The sequence below is a fragment of the Anopheles bellator genome, chromosome 1 (genome assembly GCF_943735745.2).
Source record: "Anopheles bellator chromosome 1, idAnoBellAS_SP24_06.2, whole genome shotgun sequence".
Classification (NCBI taxonomy): Eukaryota; Metazoa; Arthropoda; class Insecta; order Diptera; family Culicidae; genus Anopheles; species Anopheles bellator.
The window spans coordinates 32626873-32643118 of NC_071285.1; the positions used below are offsets into that span (position 1 = coordinate 32626873).

The 16246-nt window shown below is 42.5% G+C and overlaps 2 protein-coding genes across 5 annotated transcripts; one reads left to right on the top strand and one right to left on the bottom strand.

Moving 5' to 3' along the window:
- Positions 1 to 1949: 1949 nt before the first annotated feature.
- On the top strand, positions 1950 to 10096 carry LOC131210285 (bestrophin-2). Of its 3 annotated transcripts, none has more exons than XM_058203530.1 (8): positions 1950 to 2163; positions 5950 to 6060; positions 6590 to 7670; positions 7783 to 8044; positions 8117 to 8283; positions 8682 to 8877; positions 8961 to 9017; positions 9096 to 10096. In XM_058203530.1, the coding sequence occupies exons 1-8, from the start codon at positions 2093 to 2095 to the stop codon at positions 9521 to 9523; spliced, it is 2373 nt and encodes a 790-aa protein (XP_058059513.1). In that variant the 5' UTR covers positions 1950 to 2092; the 3' UTR covers positions 9524 to 10096. The 3 variants fall into 3 exon arrangements, with proteins under 3 accessions (XP_058059513.1, XP_058059506.1, XP_058059498.1); XM_058203523.1 differs by having other exon boundaries at positions 6590 to 6761; positions 6822 to 7670; positions 8961 to 10096; XM_058203515.1 differs by having other exon boundaries at positions 8961 to 10096.
- A 1427-nt stretch (positions 10097 to 11523) lies between these two features.
- Positions 11524 to 16222, bottom strand: LOC131205598 (transmembrane 9 superfamily member 3). 2 transcript variants are annotated; one of them, XM_058197768.1, is made up of 9 exons: positions 15948 to 16222; positions 15754 to 15880; positions 15503 to 15698; positions 13699 to 14186; positions 13457 to 13623; positions 13130 to 13355; positions 12784 to 12992; positions 12441 to 12671; positions 11524 to 12361 (listed from the first exon to the last, which is right to left on the bottom strand). In XM_058197768.1, coding segments are annotated over exons 1-9 (1791 nt in total). In that variant the 5' UTR covers positions 15950 to 16222; the 3' UTR covers positions 11524 to 12216. The 2 variants fall into 2 exon arrangements, with proteins under 2 accessions (XP_058053751.1, XP_058053760.1); XM_058197777.1 differs by having other exon boundaries at positions 15754 to 15891.
- Between the last annotated feature and the right edge of the window lie 24 nt (positions 16223 to 16246).

A 16246-nucleotide genomic window follows, 5' to 3' on the forward strand; every position in this document is an offset into this window, starting at 1 on the left:
GGTATTCAAATCGTTCGTTTTATTGCGTTTGCACCCGCATTCATTTTCATCCATGAGGGCTTTTTCAATGTGCTATCGTGTTTGTTACAAAGGTTCGCCTATTCTTTCACGGGAGCGGATGCATTTGTATCCGGTTGGTCGTCCACTTCGACCAGCATCCAACAAACATACATCAATGCGAAAGACCTAAGAATAGGTGTATCCCTGTAATAGTAAAGAGGTGTTTTAATTACAATTGTATGTATTAAAAGCCCTTTTTGGGAAAAAAAACTATGTAGTTAACTTCCTAATATGGAATGTGTTTGTGAAACAGAATATTATTAATACACATTAAACACTTAACATTTCATGCAGCATCATTAAAACCAACCTCATTTTTAAGATACAGTGGCTAACGAAACAAGGTATACTTTACCCGTGCGACAAAGTTTTTGAACTACGAGGCTGGTAAAATACGTTTTAGTTAATCAAAAACCGGATAAAAAATGCATAAATAATATTTCCGAAATTACACTTGATAAATTTAAGCCTTATAGATTCAGAACACCAAACAATCCTTTGGAGTAAGATACAGATTATTTAAAACTCCATTCCCACTCTGCCATTAAACTCAAACATCATTCGCAAACTGTGTGCTACCGCCATACAGTATTTTCCACATCGCTCATGTATTATTGTTGACCTTCTAGTTTAATCAATTAAAGCTATTACGTTGATTCTGTTTCTTTTTTAATTGAAATAAATATTGCTTAACTTAATTTAATAAATTCTGGTATTTGGGCTCATTGGGTTCTCATAAAGGGGCTCATAAATTAGTTTTTTCCATGTACTCGAAATTCCACCAATGCTCCAATTTTTTCAGAACTGAACTTTTCTGTAGTGGTTTGTACTGGGATCTATGGCTACAGTCGATTCTGATAAAATAATTTCAAATGAGGTTTTTGCGCATTTTGGGTGTTACATCGGCCACGAATTGGCGAAGGTAGTTAGCCGTAAAGTGAAAAAAGTGCTTGATCCCTGAACAAAATGTTGTCTGGAATAATTAGCGTATTCGGCCTGTTGCTCAAGAAATCAATTGGCACATTGTCTTTGTTGTCAAAATGGCAGACATTAAACTAAAAGTTTGAAACTTGGGTTGACAGATATATTCAATAACTACAATGTGCCAGTTCCATAATTTCAAAACTACAAATGAAATAACTCTTGATGTACTATATTATTCTTACCATACAAGCGTTATGCCAGCATTATTTTGCTTCAAACGGTATCTTCGAATTGGAACTCATGGTTTTTATAACGTAACATAAAATGTAAAAAGTTGGTCTTTGTTATCCCAATTGACTGTTCTGGTCGCTCGTCGATGTCACGCAGCTGGCCTCGTTTCGATTCCCGAGACCGGCGTGACTGAGGAGTTGGCCCGGCCCAACAACCCCGTAACACACATAATAACACATCCATAATAACACAACATACTCCCCCCGCGTGCGAAATCCTATGGCCCGAGGCAGCGGGGGGTTCCGCAGCGCCGGCTTGACCGGAATTAAATAATAACACAACATTACATTAAGCACCAAAGATTGAAATTGTATCTGTTGCAGGCCAAGGCGGCTTGACGGAAGAGCGATTCAATTTTATTCATTCGTTTTGTTTAATCTTACAAAGTAAATTAATTAAATTTATATCTAACTCTTTTGATTCAATAGCATAAGTCGTTTCAAAAGTGAGCTAGTGCCAGTTGTTAGTGATTGTGATACTGTGGAAACAGAGATGTCCAATTTAACGTTGTGCCGAAATAAAATATAAGTTCACCACGTTGATCTTCGATGCAGTGGGCTGTCCATTATACTATTCAGAAAGTGATATTTGCTGACAAGTGAATAGTGTCTCTTCGTAGTTGGCAGTACGGTGTGCAAATCAAACATATAATATAGGGTCCAGTCTCACATCTCCACTCCCTCCTTCCTTAAACGTGATCGGAGTTTGTGAATCCGTCAATGTGAACGGGCTGCCAGATGTGTAGTATTGGTCATTCACACTAGTTCCCGCTTAGATTCGAATGAAGTAACTTGGCGATTGAGCACGTGACGACGCAATGACTGTTTCGTATTCCGCGGAGGTACCAAATGGTAGCAATTTTGGAGTGTTTTGGCGAATTCTCTGGAAGTAAGTACACGTATACTACACTTTAAACTATTTTACTACAGCTTTTAACTACATAACAATTCCTGAAAAGAATAACAAATGACCTGAAATGATTTCAAATTATCATAGATATTTATGGTAGTCACATAAACCCCGTTTCTCTTTTGTAACCAGGTAGATAATTTATATTATTAACAAGAGTTATATAACAATGTAATTTTGTTTCCTTTGTGGCGTATCATAAAATATAAGGTTGAGGAAAAAGTAATGTGCATTTTGAACAATAGAGGACTTTAATGATCGATATCTCATGAAGTATCAAACGTACAGTTTAAAATTTGGGCTCGTTTTACAGCTGAAACTGCACACTTAAAAATGCTACCATTGTATTTTATTTGTTTCATTCCATAACAGGGTGTTAACAACGAAGGGAAACTAAGAGAAAATGTGACAAATTTTACAGTTTTCTTTGAAAAAGGCGAAAATTCAAGCAAGGTCGCTAAAACTGTGCGTGGTGATTATGGTGCCGACTTTAACAGCTAGTTGCGATGATTTATGGTTTCGTCGACCCGTTTCAGTTATTGTTGATGTTGAAGATGCACCCCGCACAGACAGACCCGATATTGAAAATGCCGACAAAAGCACTGAAATAATCAAAGCTGATCGGCATGTTAGTAGTCAGATTGTCGGTCTGGGGCTGAAGAATTACTATCAAATAGTTTTAAGCCATTTGCTCAAAGCTGGATTCACAAAGATGCTCGATGTTTCGGTGCCACTAATTAACGCAAAAAATCGTGATGGATCGACCGTCCATTTGCGTAACTTTGTCCAAACAGAATTAAATCGACCTATGTCTTAAACGGATGAGTACTGGGGATGAGAAACGGAATAAATACGACCATACTGTCTGAAATTGAGCCAGAACTAACGGCAATGTTCTACTGGGACTCGAAAGGAATCTTTTATTATGAGTTGCTTCCGTGGGTCATACACCAAATTTAGATCTCTACTGTCAACAACTGCACCGATGGAAGCTATCAATTGACCAGAAACGACCACAGTCGGCCAACAGAAGAGGTGTTGTCTTCCATCAGTACAACAACATATCACACGTCTTTAGTGACTCGCTAGAAAGTCAGGGAGTTGGAAAGTTTGAATGCATCCGCCGTATATTCCGGGCCTTGTGCCAAGCGATGGACACCTTTTTTGCGGATTACAAAATCTCCTTAGCGATAAGGAATTGAGATCAAGAAAGGATTATTAAAATGGATTGCTCGAGTTTTTCGTCAATAACGACTCTACAAGAATCCTCCTCTATGAAAGTTTTTTTTGAAAGGCAACAAATTTCCCAACAAAACGTGCATATTTCACACAAATAGCACCATTGGAAACCTGTTGAATGCAGTTAAATGTAGTTTATCTAAAAGATGTGATATGAAAGAAAGGATTGATCATAACTCCTACGGAGGAATATTGGGCGTCCACGGTGTTTCTTTGATTGTTCATTGCTGCTGTTCCAAGTTTCATTCGTGGTTGAAGAATTTTTATTACCACTTCTTCCTATGGCAGCAAACGATTAATATAGCTATTATTAATATAGCTATCGAGTACCAAACGGTACCTTTTGTGTATAAAATTGTGAAAAGGATTGTGCTATTGTACTTGGGAGAACGAATAGTCGTGGGGTCAAACATTCACCACTACTGTACTCGCAGAGCAAGTGCAGTGCAGCAGCAAGCAGAGCAGAGCAATCACTTCCCGCGGGAAGTGATTGATCGGAGCGTCGCGCACAAGCGAGCACCGAGGTGCTCCGGCGAAACGTTTATGCTAAGCCGAGTTTATGCAAAGGTGTTCAGTTGTAAACGGAACCCCGTGCAGACCTCAACGGATCCGCCTACCACGATGCACAAGGAAACGGACCACGTGATGCAAGAAGAACGAAAAATGATCGCGATGAACCACGACAGCATCGAGGAGAGGACCATGGATCTCATACCAATCCACTAGCCAGCTCCACGAGCCGGCGGGAAACGTAGAGGGGCCGAAACTCACTTGGAACCAGCCGAGATCGGGCCAAGAAGGTTCGCGATAGAGAGAAAGCTACGTGAGCCTAGCATAGCCAGAGCCAGAACCAGATTTAGGACCGCCAGGGAACGTCAAGGGGCCTACCACCGTTCTCCGACAGACCAGAAGAATTACTGCTTTTTATCTGCAGCTTGTATGCTTTAACATGTATAGATGTACGTACACCGAGAACGCGCTGCGGCTGCAGTCGTTATTGGAACGGAACCATCAGTCGTCCAGGTTCGGATGTAACACACCTTCCACCCGGCGTTCCCCTTGTGCTTACGGTGGACGAGAGCCAAAAGGGAAGTAGATGAATCTAAAAGGACTTTCGCTGCAGTGCTACAAGAAAGGGCGACCACGTCTGCTGATCAGTATAGATAACTGACATGCGCTACGGAGCTTCGAGGGATCAGCGGGCGAGCCGAAAGCCACAAAACCCGCCATGATTGGGTAGTATTTAGTTCTTCCTACGAACGATAGGAACCAGCCAACAACCGAAGTCGCCATAGCTAACGCATTCGCCCGTGAAACGGGTTCTGACCTTGAGGGATCGTGTCAAACAGCTGATAGCGCGGTATATAATCCCAGAGGAGATCACGATGTAGAGGAGCGTATCGGAAGTAGCATCATCATTAGCAGCGGATTAACCTAAGAAAGCATTCAAAGAGAAATGGATCCTAAACGAGAGAATGGAGAGATACGAGGAAACCAAGAAGGTTGCGCAAGCGGGCGATAAGAGCTGCGTAGCTGAAAAGATTGAAACCCGTGAAGTTTCCAAAAGATAGCGGTGAGAACGGTGCCATTTTAGACGGATCGGCACTTCATGAAAATGACGACGAAAAACGATAAAGATGACTATGAGATCCTTCGATCGTTGCTAACAGAGATCGAGCTGATCAATTCGAAACCTAGACACCACTCGAAACCTCCAACGGCAGTAAACCCTCGATCGCCTTCAACGACAGTCCTGGAAGATGTCCCCGTGTTTCGCCGACGAATTCCAAGAGAAGTGGGTCGATACGTGCCTACCCTAACCGGGAGAAGTGGTTCAGACCAGCGAAGCCCACCAAGGTAGCCGAGCTTGCCCTGATCGTGGAAAACAACCTTCCTAAACAACAACTAAACAACAGACTGCTGAACGGACTGAACGGACTGCGAAAATAGACTGCTGGAGTGACTAGCCACAAAAATCGCGATCCTTGATGTAATTCCAGCCGACGACGGTGCAAAGGACAAAGGAATAACATCTGTGCGAATAACGCCTACTAGGATCGAAAAAGGCTCCGACTAGTATGAAAGAGCCTAAATCGGTCGGAGCGGGGTAGATTGACAAGGAAGAATAAAAGCATTTTTTTAACTCGCTCGCAAGCGGATTGAAAATCTGAAAAATCGTCTCCTTGTTTTGTCGCAACACTGTTTTGTAGTGGCGATAAATCGTCTTCTTACCGGCGTTAGCGTCGAAATCTCATAATCTCAAGTCATCTTATTTTTACCTCTTAAAGAACGGACTGAGCCGTATTTATAATGCTATACCTTATTCTATCGACATAACATGTACTTAAATCTAAGCATCATGGACGATGCAGGTGCCGTGGCGTTTCCTCCAAAGCACAAACGCTTCAGCCTCTTGTATTTCTATAAGATCCATTTGTAGTCGGCTAGGGTTTTCTTCAAGTTAACTCAGGGTTTTTACTTAAATCAACGATTTTTTTACATAAAGCCTGTTGTTTTTTTTTTCAGATGGCGCGGTAGTGTGTATAAGGCTGTTTGGCGGGAACTCTTGGCATATTTACTAGTCTATTACACACTTAACTTCACTTATCGATACGGCCTCAGTGAAGATGGGAAAAGGTAAGTGTTACTATTGCTGCGAATAAATCGTGGCATGTTAAAAAAGATGGCGACGATTCTTTATTTTGTAGCAATTTGTAAAACTTTGTCGGGGTTTAAAAATAACCCACATTCTTCTCCCATCCCAACGCGGCATCCACTTTGAACAGAGCTTTCTCATAGTTTTAGTGAATTTTATGTTTTTTTTTAACATGTTTATTTTTTCATGAATATCTGTTTTGTCCCCGTTTGATTTTTTTTGATCAATTGTTTTGAAAATAACAAAAGAAGATAGAACTCGTAGCACTCTAACTCACAATTTTATGAGTCATCATGAAATTTAGGCTGCTTTCTTTTGACGGCTGGTACTAACTAAAAAAGCGATGATTATTGCAATCACAGCCGTTCAGTCGACTAGCACCATGTGTTTCACTAACAGCATCTATCCTAACACATAGCACCATGTTGTATTGTTGTTGTTATTCATCCAACACTTTCCTTTTTGTACTATTACACTTTTGCATTATTTCCGCTTGTTCTATATCGAAAGGGTGTTTGAACGAATCCGTACGTACTTTGGCCAGCAGCGAGAAACGGTGCCACTTTCGTTCGTGCTCGGCTTTTACGTCAGTTTGGTAGTCAAGCGGTGGTGGGAGCAATATCGGATGTTGCCATGGCCCGACACTTTGGCCCTTTTTGTAAGTGCTGCCATACAGGGTAATGTAAGTAAAACTGATAATCGTTATATAACTTATACTTGTAACCAACCATGTTATTCCCAGGACGAAACGGGGCGGTTGATGCGACGGAACATCATGCGCTACATGGTCCTTTCGTACGTCATAACGTTGCAGAAAATATCACTGCGCGTAAAACGCCGCTTTCCCGGATGGCAACATCTTGTTGATGCCGGTTTGATGCTAGAAAGCGAGCGAAAAATTTTCGAAATCATGGACGCCAAGAGCCCGATGTCCAAATACTGGATGCCGCTTGTCTGGGCGACCAACATAATCAACAGGGCGCGCAAGGATCAGCTTATCCCTTCCGACCACATCGTGCAAACGCTGCTGATGGAACTCTCCGACATCCGGCGTAGACTCGGGGGCCTAATCGGTTACGACACCGTCACTGTGCCACTTGTTTACACGCAGGTTGTAACACTGGTGCTGTACTCGTACTTTACCGCTGCAATTATGGGGAGCCAGATGATTCCAACATTCGATGCTGTAACCGGAACATACCAGGAGCTAGACGTGTTCTTTCCTCTTTTTACCGTGCTGCAGTTTGTGTTTTACGTGGGCTGGTTAAAGGTGGCCGAGGTGTTGATAAATCCCTTCGGTGAAGACGACGACGATATCGAACTGAACTGGCTAATCGATCGACACATTAAGGCGTCCTATATGATTGTTGATGAAATGCACGATGAACATCCAGAGCTACTGAAAGATCAGTATTGGGACGAAGTAGTGCCAAAAGATTTACCGTACACGGTTGCTTCGGAGCACTATAGACGAGAGGAACCGAAAGGATCGGCAGAACATTATAAGGTTAAGGAAGCAGACGCTGTATACGCCAACATCGGCGCAGTAAGCGGGAAACGGATCATAAGCGACGAGATGTACGCTGATTATGTAAGTTGTACCTAACTTTTGATTTCGACCACTTGATTGTTGAACTCATTCGTCTTCCACAATCATGCCACATTTTGTTTTACTTGTTGTCCTACTGTCTACAAAACTACAGGAAAGTGTCGACACCCCGATGGCCGAAAGACGTAAAGGATGGCTCGGAAAAGTTAGTCGCATGGGATCCGGTCGTAGCTCGTCGACCGCATACTCTTCTGGTGGGTTATTCGCTCGTAATCGTCACAACTCTGTGTATTCAAGCCCAGAGGCGGGTCTCGGACAACCGATCGTTTCCGGTGCGCCGACACCGAAGGTAAGCCTTTACGATCGATTTGTGAACCGCAAGTCCGGACGACACGCACGGCAAATAATAAAACAAAGTAAGCAGTTCTATCCAACATGCAAACACAAAAACTACATGCTATTCACATTCGGCCAATTTGTTTCTCCAGATTCCAAGCTCAATTTGAACGGCTCAGCTATGTCGAATGTACCACAAAAATCTCGACCTCGAATTCCAACACCGGATGTGACAAAGGAAACTCGCATCGCACCATTCGGCACAGTTACGACAAGCACGGCGAACATCGCCTCTGGTGTTGCGTTAATGGCGACACAGGTAAATTTATTAGTTTAGTAAAAACTCGTGACATGACCCATGACCCATCGCAGCCTTCCGAGGCGTATACGCTGCACGACTTTGAAGTCGTCGTGCAGTGCGACAGCTCACTGTTGTATCAGCTTCCCAATTGTCCACACATACGGTGCCAAATATTAATTTGAGCATCTTTCTCACGAACGGACCCTCTTAGGGTTTCTTAGTCCTGGACAGATTGCGTGTCTCAGAAGCATTTGCTAGTACTGGGGTTATAAAAGTTCTGTATAACCCCAGCTTCGTCGAATCTCGCCGGTTTGCAGATAAACAGACCGAAATTGTCCACAGCTTTCTCTATCTCTAAATAAGCCATACCTACATCGGAGAGATATCAATCTATTGATCATTATCGATTGTTTTAGTTGGCCAACAATCCATCTGTTTATCCTACCGCCACGCCTACCATCAACAATAACGACGCACCAGTGGTCGGGACATTGCTGCTTGCACCAATCAAGGAGTTAGATTCCACCTCAACGACCAATACTCTCCACTCGGGCCAATCTACGACAGCAACTCTGGCCAAATCAATTTTACCAACCACGCTCAAGAGCAATGGTAAATGTGGGAAACCTTACGTGAACGAACATCCGCGTTTGTCACAATCGTTTTAATTACTAAACACTACCATATCTTTACAGAGGAAACATTTTCCCGGCCTCGACCATACTTCGCTGTTTCACCGTTCAATAAAGATGGTACGAACCTTGACTTGGCTCTAAATAACTCACCAAACGTCGGAGATTCGACTACAAATTCCCTCGCTGCTAACACAGTTATTGTCCTACCGACGACAGGAACCGCCGTTTCAACCCTTCCATCGAATAACGCTTCAGTCGGAAGAACAATCCCAGCGGCCGGTTCGGGTTTATCGCTCAATGCAATCGATTGTTCCGCTAGTGACGGGCTAGTTTCTGGTGGTGGCTTTAGTCCTAGCATAACCGTGCCGACCACCGATGCAGTCCTACCGATTTCACTTACTTTCACAGTAACACCGGTAATCAACACTAGTACTACAACCAGCAGTATCATCATAACCGAGTTGCCTTGTGACGAGGGTAAGATAAACACGAGTCTCACCGTCAGTAACGAAAAGCAACAACCGAACGTTTCGAGCACTATCACCTTCACCAGCGACAGCTCAACGTCCGCCACCTCAACTTTGGGCAAGCAAAAGCCCAAGCACGGGGAAGTGTATGTCTAGCATGAAGGTCAAGTCACTGCAATGAAAAACAGGAAAAGAGAAAAAAGGTGATATTGCAATTGTAGAAAACCATAGATATGGAATAGAATGTGCCAATTATAAAATTCTTCTGCAGCCACCATTAAACACAATCGCAATCAGCCATGGCAATCGTTGGTCATGGCCATAAAGCTGTGTTATCGTTTTTTGATACAAAATCAAATAGTTTGTTTTTATAATTCTGTTTGATACTTCGTTTTAAAGATACGAACCAAAGTATTTCTTTGTGACCAATATGATACAGTTACTTAATATTTTCTTATTATTTCAACCATATAGGAACATTTTTTAACGTATGCGTATAACGACTCATTTTAACTTAAAATGCCAGATAGCGTATAGTATGGTACAAGGTTCAATTTTTAGCGCGTAAAAATGTATAGAAAGGCATCGTCTTAATAAGAACGATAATGATTTTAAGCTACCATCCAGGCAAAAAGCAAAGGACCAGATATCAATACAACTGTTATTTTTTTAAATACAAATCACCTTATATAAAAAAACGTGTGGGATGTAGGGAAAACAACCTTTAAAATAAATGTGATAAATGTATGTCTTCGCGTATCTTCGATCGTGTAAAAGTGTCTAGGGCATGATTTTTTATAGAGTCAGGGGTAAGTTGCTAGTAAGTTGCGGTTTGCGCCGCTCAGCAGCGAGCAGCGTCACTAATGCCCGTTGTGCCACGTGTTTTCGTTCGCCTTCCATGCGCTGGATGCGCGACCGTCCGAAGCTGGCGGTGAGCCCTTTGTCACTCGCTATAAGCCGGTGGGTGACTAGGAAGCCGATGCTGCGCTCGAAGGCAATCTCTTCCGGGCACTACTTCCGATGGCATTCTTCTGGTATGGGGTGGCATTCTTCTGGCGGGTCAGCTGCTTCCGCTGGTTCTTCTTGGGTTGCTGGTGGCTCATCCTGTCACTGCCGATGGCTCATCTGCATTCCACGGCAGCTGCTTCTATCAACTGGCTGCGACTGCTAAAATCGAATATTCAAATGCACTACATTGTTATGATACTTACTTACTTAATTCCGGTTACAATCGCCGAGCGGTCTTTACCTGCTTCAAGGAACCTTTCCACCGCTCGCGGTCAACAGCCTTCGTCCACCACATCTGAATACCGGCAAATCTCGCGTCCCGGTCGACGCAATCTTTTATGATACACTTCTCTTTAATTTTTACATTCAATAATTTATTACATTTTAAGACTCTTTTTTTGTTTAACAGTGTGCAACAGTGCCATGCATTGCGGGCCAGCTAGAAAACCTTGTGGTTTTCACAAGCACAAGCTCTAGAGTGCAGCTGCACCACACACAAACGAATGTAATATTGTTCTTATTATTCTGCAACAACCGCTGAGCGGTCTTATCCTGCACCAGAGACAATGGTAATATCTGTTGCTCTCTGTAACGGTTTGTTTCTTACGGGCGGGGTTCGTTGTTCGAAACGAGCAAAAGTTCACGTAAGGCGAGCTCTACTAATTGGCTCTTCCCTGCTAATTGTTAAAGTCAAGATCCTGTGATCGTTCCCAATCCCTGCGTAGCCTTGCTGTAATGTGGGCCACAAGGCATTCACTCAAGGAAATGTTGCCAAAGGTACACGAGCCCATTTAAGAACTGGGATAGGGAGGGGTCCTCCAGATGTTGATTTCCTCATGCTTACGGACTCGGACTGAGATTCGACGGCGCTGTTTCCGCCGAAGACGCAGAGCGCAAGGCGTCTGCAACACGCATCGCAGCCAATCGCTGGACTCGAATGTCGATCACCAGAAGGCCCCGCGACGAGTGTCACACCCATAGGGGGTCAGTGGGTCCTGTGTATCGCATCAGGAATGTCGCGACTGCATCAACAGACCATTCATCTCGCTACTAACCCATCTGCGTACGCTCGATTCTAAGGTTCGTGACCTAGCCATTGTGTTACGACATTTGTTCGCGAACAAAGAATAAAACTTTATCTTGCACACTATTTATTTATTTTTATTTTACTTCGTTTTTTTGGTGCATCAGCTTCAACAGCAAATCTTTTCATCATATTTTTGATCATCTTCGCCCGCAAAACACGGAATAACGCCATATTTAAAAACTAAACATGATCCAAGTACGAAAGCAGTCGGGTAACATGCATAGAGCTCCGATTCCGAGACGAAAAGCCGCACGAGAGCAACATTTATTTTGCCCTACCTATGAATTCTGTTCTTCATAAATTCTGTGGGCATTTCAGATTCTTGAATCTCGATCTAGCGATCACGAAATGCTCTAGAATCTACTCTTCTGGCGTACGAAATAGAAAAACTATGCGTACCGATTTGATGAAATTAACGGGTTTTGTTACTTTTGAATGCTTTTTCATCCCGCTAAAGTAAGAGTAACATTGGAAAGTAACCATGTATCAATGTCCCCGTTTACGCTTTCAGGGTTATTTTGCTTGCTATTTCAATTATATAACATACTAAATTAAACTATGAATTACACAAGATTTTGCATAAGTTCCGTATTCTGCTGCGGCTATTTTCATCGCCATTTATTCATTAAACCTCAGTCGTAGATTTCGGATACTTTGACAATCGCTGCCAACCACCCTCTCTGTACTCTACAGATATGGGGATTCCACGTTACTTTTTGCTGCATTGTACTAGCGCAAGCTCGGTATGTGGACTTCAATCAATCTTTACATTGGAATATATCTTCCGCACAAAGACGTTTGTGCCGAAATAGCCGACCGTTCCGCAGATAATGCCCAATGCACCAGAAAAAAGCGCCATATAGCCAAAATAGAACGACGTCTGGAACAATCCGTACATTCTGAAAAAAAAACATACATTACTCATCAATTCCTCATTTGATCTTTCCACGTGCAGAAGCTGACCGTGGTAGTACTCACTTCGTTTTGAAGAAAAAATAATAGAAAGAATACATATACACGTATATCGAAGTAGAAGCAGCTGCCATGAAGCTGGTCCACTGCCATCGGTAGTCCTCTGCATTCAGCAGGAAGTATGTGCAGACAATCGTTACACACACAGTCACGATTATGAGAATCAAAAACACGAGCAGCATGAAACCATAGACGTAGTAGATTTTGTACGCCCAAAACGACGTAAAAATAAAATACCTAAAAGTAAAAATACAAAAAGTAAAAAACCAAACAAATGATACAATCGTTACGAAAGTTGCAAAATTTTAAAAATTTTAGTGTAATACAAATCTGAATAAATTTTACTTACATTTCGATAAAAATTGATCCAAACGGCAGCAACCCACCAAGAAGTATGATCACAGCCGGTTCCATGAACCATTTCTTTTCCGGGATAGGCCTTGGAACCGCATTAACACGACACGGATGGTCTGGTTGTCCATCCAGATTACGCCCCACAATGGTACCGATCAGCGTTAGTGGCAAAATTACAAATATACAGATACATGTGACTGCAACCTGGAAATGAAGTGATTAAGCAATAAAATACACATATAGAACACTCCAAACCACAGTAAAGGATACAGGAGGTTTTTTTTATCTTGAGGGAACGAGCTGAGTCGTATTTATAGTAGCAGTGTTTATAGTCATATTACCATCGTTCCAAATGGAATTGCCCTTGAGGCATGATAATAGATGGCGATGAAGTTAATAAAGAATGCAGTCCCGCAAACGAGTGCCGGTACAACAAAAGCAGACATAAGCATCTGTTTAATCCACAGCTTTCCACCCATCCGGGCGTACAGGGAGCCTCCGAAGTATCCGTTGATAGGCGACGTGGCCGCGTACACGAAGATCGTTGTAGAGAGCATTGAACCTCGCCTAAGGTACGCATCATGCCATCATGACAGTCCAAAGTTGTAAAGAAAGCACAGAATTAATATTAGCCTTGAACCATTGTTATCCTTTGCACGTGGACTTACTCAGTGTAAAGCTCGCCAAGAATTGCAAATGTAATTACACACAACACTACCGAAGTCAATTGATAACCTGCTCCAACGAGGGCAGAAAAAAGCATCACATTTGAGGTCGGACGGAACACATCCCCATGAATTTGTTTCCAACCGTACTCGTCGCCCAAATCGCGCTCCTACAAATTAAGAGTTAACCATGACATAATCATCGCTTAACATGTACTCTCTCGATAGTTCTTCTGATATTTTACCATATCATCTGCTTCTTCATCCTTGCTGTACCGTGCATAGTCTTTACGAAGGGTGCGCATTAAGATCATCGACACGAGACCAACTAAAAATATGACCATCATGAAACTGTTGAAGATACTGAACCAGTGAATACGGTGTTGAAAAAAATTAGGATCCAGGTACTTGTCGAATCGATCCTCAAATTTCACCGAGCTTTGCTTCCAGTTCACCTCATACGTGAACTTAATTTTGGCCCCGACACGCAACAACTCCTTGTGTTCGGGAGTAAGCGTCACGTCCACAATCTGCTTGCCGTTGAAACTGATGTCGAACTTTTTGTGGGTATAAATGTAGTACTTTTTGTCTTCCTCCTTGCCAACAACACCCCAGATCGGCAAATCATCGATATACATCTGGTACCAGTACTGATTCTTCACCGCATACACAAAGGCCTTTAGCTTATCCTCGGTCAGTTCCACCATGCAGATTTCCGTTGGGCTGATATCATCTACACCGTGAGAAAAAGAAACATATGGAAGAATTCGATAATATGCTTGGCGGCTCGTAGCGTAGAATGGCCAAACGTAGCGTAGAATGGCCAAATGCATCACCAGTTTCCAGTAAAACATTTAGTTTAAAGTACTTATCGGACAAGAAAAATCCGATGAAATGCTTCAAAGAAACCGAGTTCCGTAGGTAACCATTCCCTTCTCTACCTTCTTCGGCCTACATCCCTTTAATCGATCACCACCAACATCAAAATACACATTTACGCTGGTGGCATCGTCCTCATTTCTTCCCGAAGAAATCCCAAACCAAAAATTATCCAAAATACAAGAACACTTAAAGTCCGGAAAATGCCTAGTAACTCAACCTACATTTTACATTTAGCTGATCCGCAAATGCAAATGTTGTTGCGTTTGCAAGTCATTTTCGTCCAAAAATTTATACAGTTCAGCGTCCTCGGACTTTTTTGGACTCCTACGCTCTTTGCTTGTTAAGTTAAAATCGGAACGTTAAAAAAGTTAAAGCCGCTTAAAGCACCGTGATCTTCCAATCGCCGTAAGCTTCGACAATCATTTGATGTGATTCTGTAGCAGTTTTCTTCAGCAGTTAGCAGAAAAGCAATGATCCCAGCAAAACGTTATTTTCAGGCACAAAACCGATATGGTCTAATCTCGTCAAGATGCAAACTAAATTTATCTTTTTTTCGACACGAAATCATTTGCCTGATGTCAAAACAATGTAATGTTGTCAAAAACGCATAATTAGGAGGATCAAATTAACAGCTAGGGCCATCTGTTTACACAATCTGCTTTCATAGTTTTAGACCTGGACTGGTTAGGTAGACTGGAAATTGAACAACCTCATCAAAAAGAAAAACATCAGCATCAAACCAACGTGAACCCGACACCGGCTAATCTGCATGAAATACCAAAACCACATCTATACCCACGTCTCCGTTTGCACGCCTGCAGCAGGTTGCATATACTATAAAGAGGATTGCGCGATCTTGCTCTCCGATCACTGCTATATTTTTTCAACTGAAGCAAGCCCTCACCATTGCACCCGAGAGGTTCACTATCGTAAATCCATGCTCCGCTGAGCCATTGCCGGCCAGTTAAGAGACGAATGAAGACCTTTGTTCAAAGTCTCTGTACCAGCACAACATCCAAAAATCTTCGTCACGTTCACAGCAACAGCTTTTAAAATCCGTGTACGTCAAATATGCTACTGCTATAACCGTGAATCTCTTGACTTTAGTGTATGTAAACTATTGTTCAAGCAAAGTCAGCGGGCTCATACGGCTGCCAATACACTTACCTTTAAAGTCAATTTCGTACCCACTGAACTCCAGTTCGACTCCCTGAAGTGCTTCGCTCATTGTTTCGTGATAATGATTAATCGATTGTTTGGCGCCGACACAGAACGGTAGAGAGAAGTAAGCATACGTTTCCTGCCGATTATGATACGGCCCGACAGTGTTCATCCACAATACAATTTCTTCGTGATCATCGTACTAAAAGAATAATTATGAAATGGTAGTTTGATCACAAAAATCCATCCATACATACCATATGATTGTGCTCATCGGCTAGCGTGTGGGGGATATTCAGCAAAACGGCGACTGTGATCATCCGCCGTACTAATAAATGGAACTTCATACTTCGAATGCTTAGCATCAGCGTAGCTGACCAGCACCTAAAATAACGCTATTTGCTCGGTAAGTAATGCTTATACTTTTTCCGATTTCTTCTGAAACATGTACATTCGTAATTAAACCAGTTTCGCTCTGTTCAATCACTGACACATCGCATCCGACGCTGTTCGATGCCAAAGGCTCCTCGGATTTCAAAGGTACAATTTACAACGCACCAGAAGCTAGCAAGGCATACACAACTCAGTCCAACGGTTGTTCAAGAAACATTCTGTAGCATTAAAAAACAATAATTCCTAGGAAGTTCAGGATCTATTTACAGGATCTATCTCTAATTTATAATTTTGCACTCGAAAATGTTTGTGGGCCAATTGACAGCCGTAGAATATCTTTGCTGCACACGGACGAAA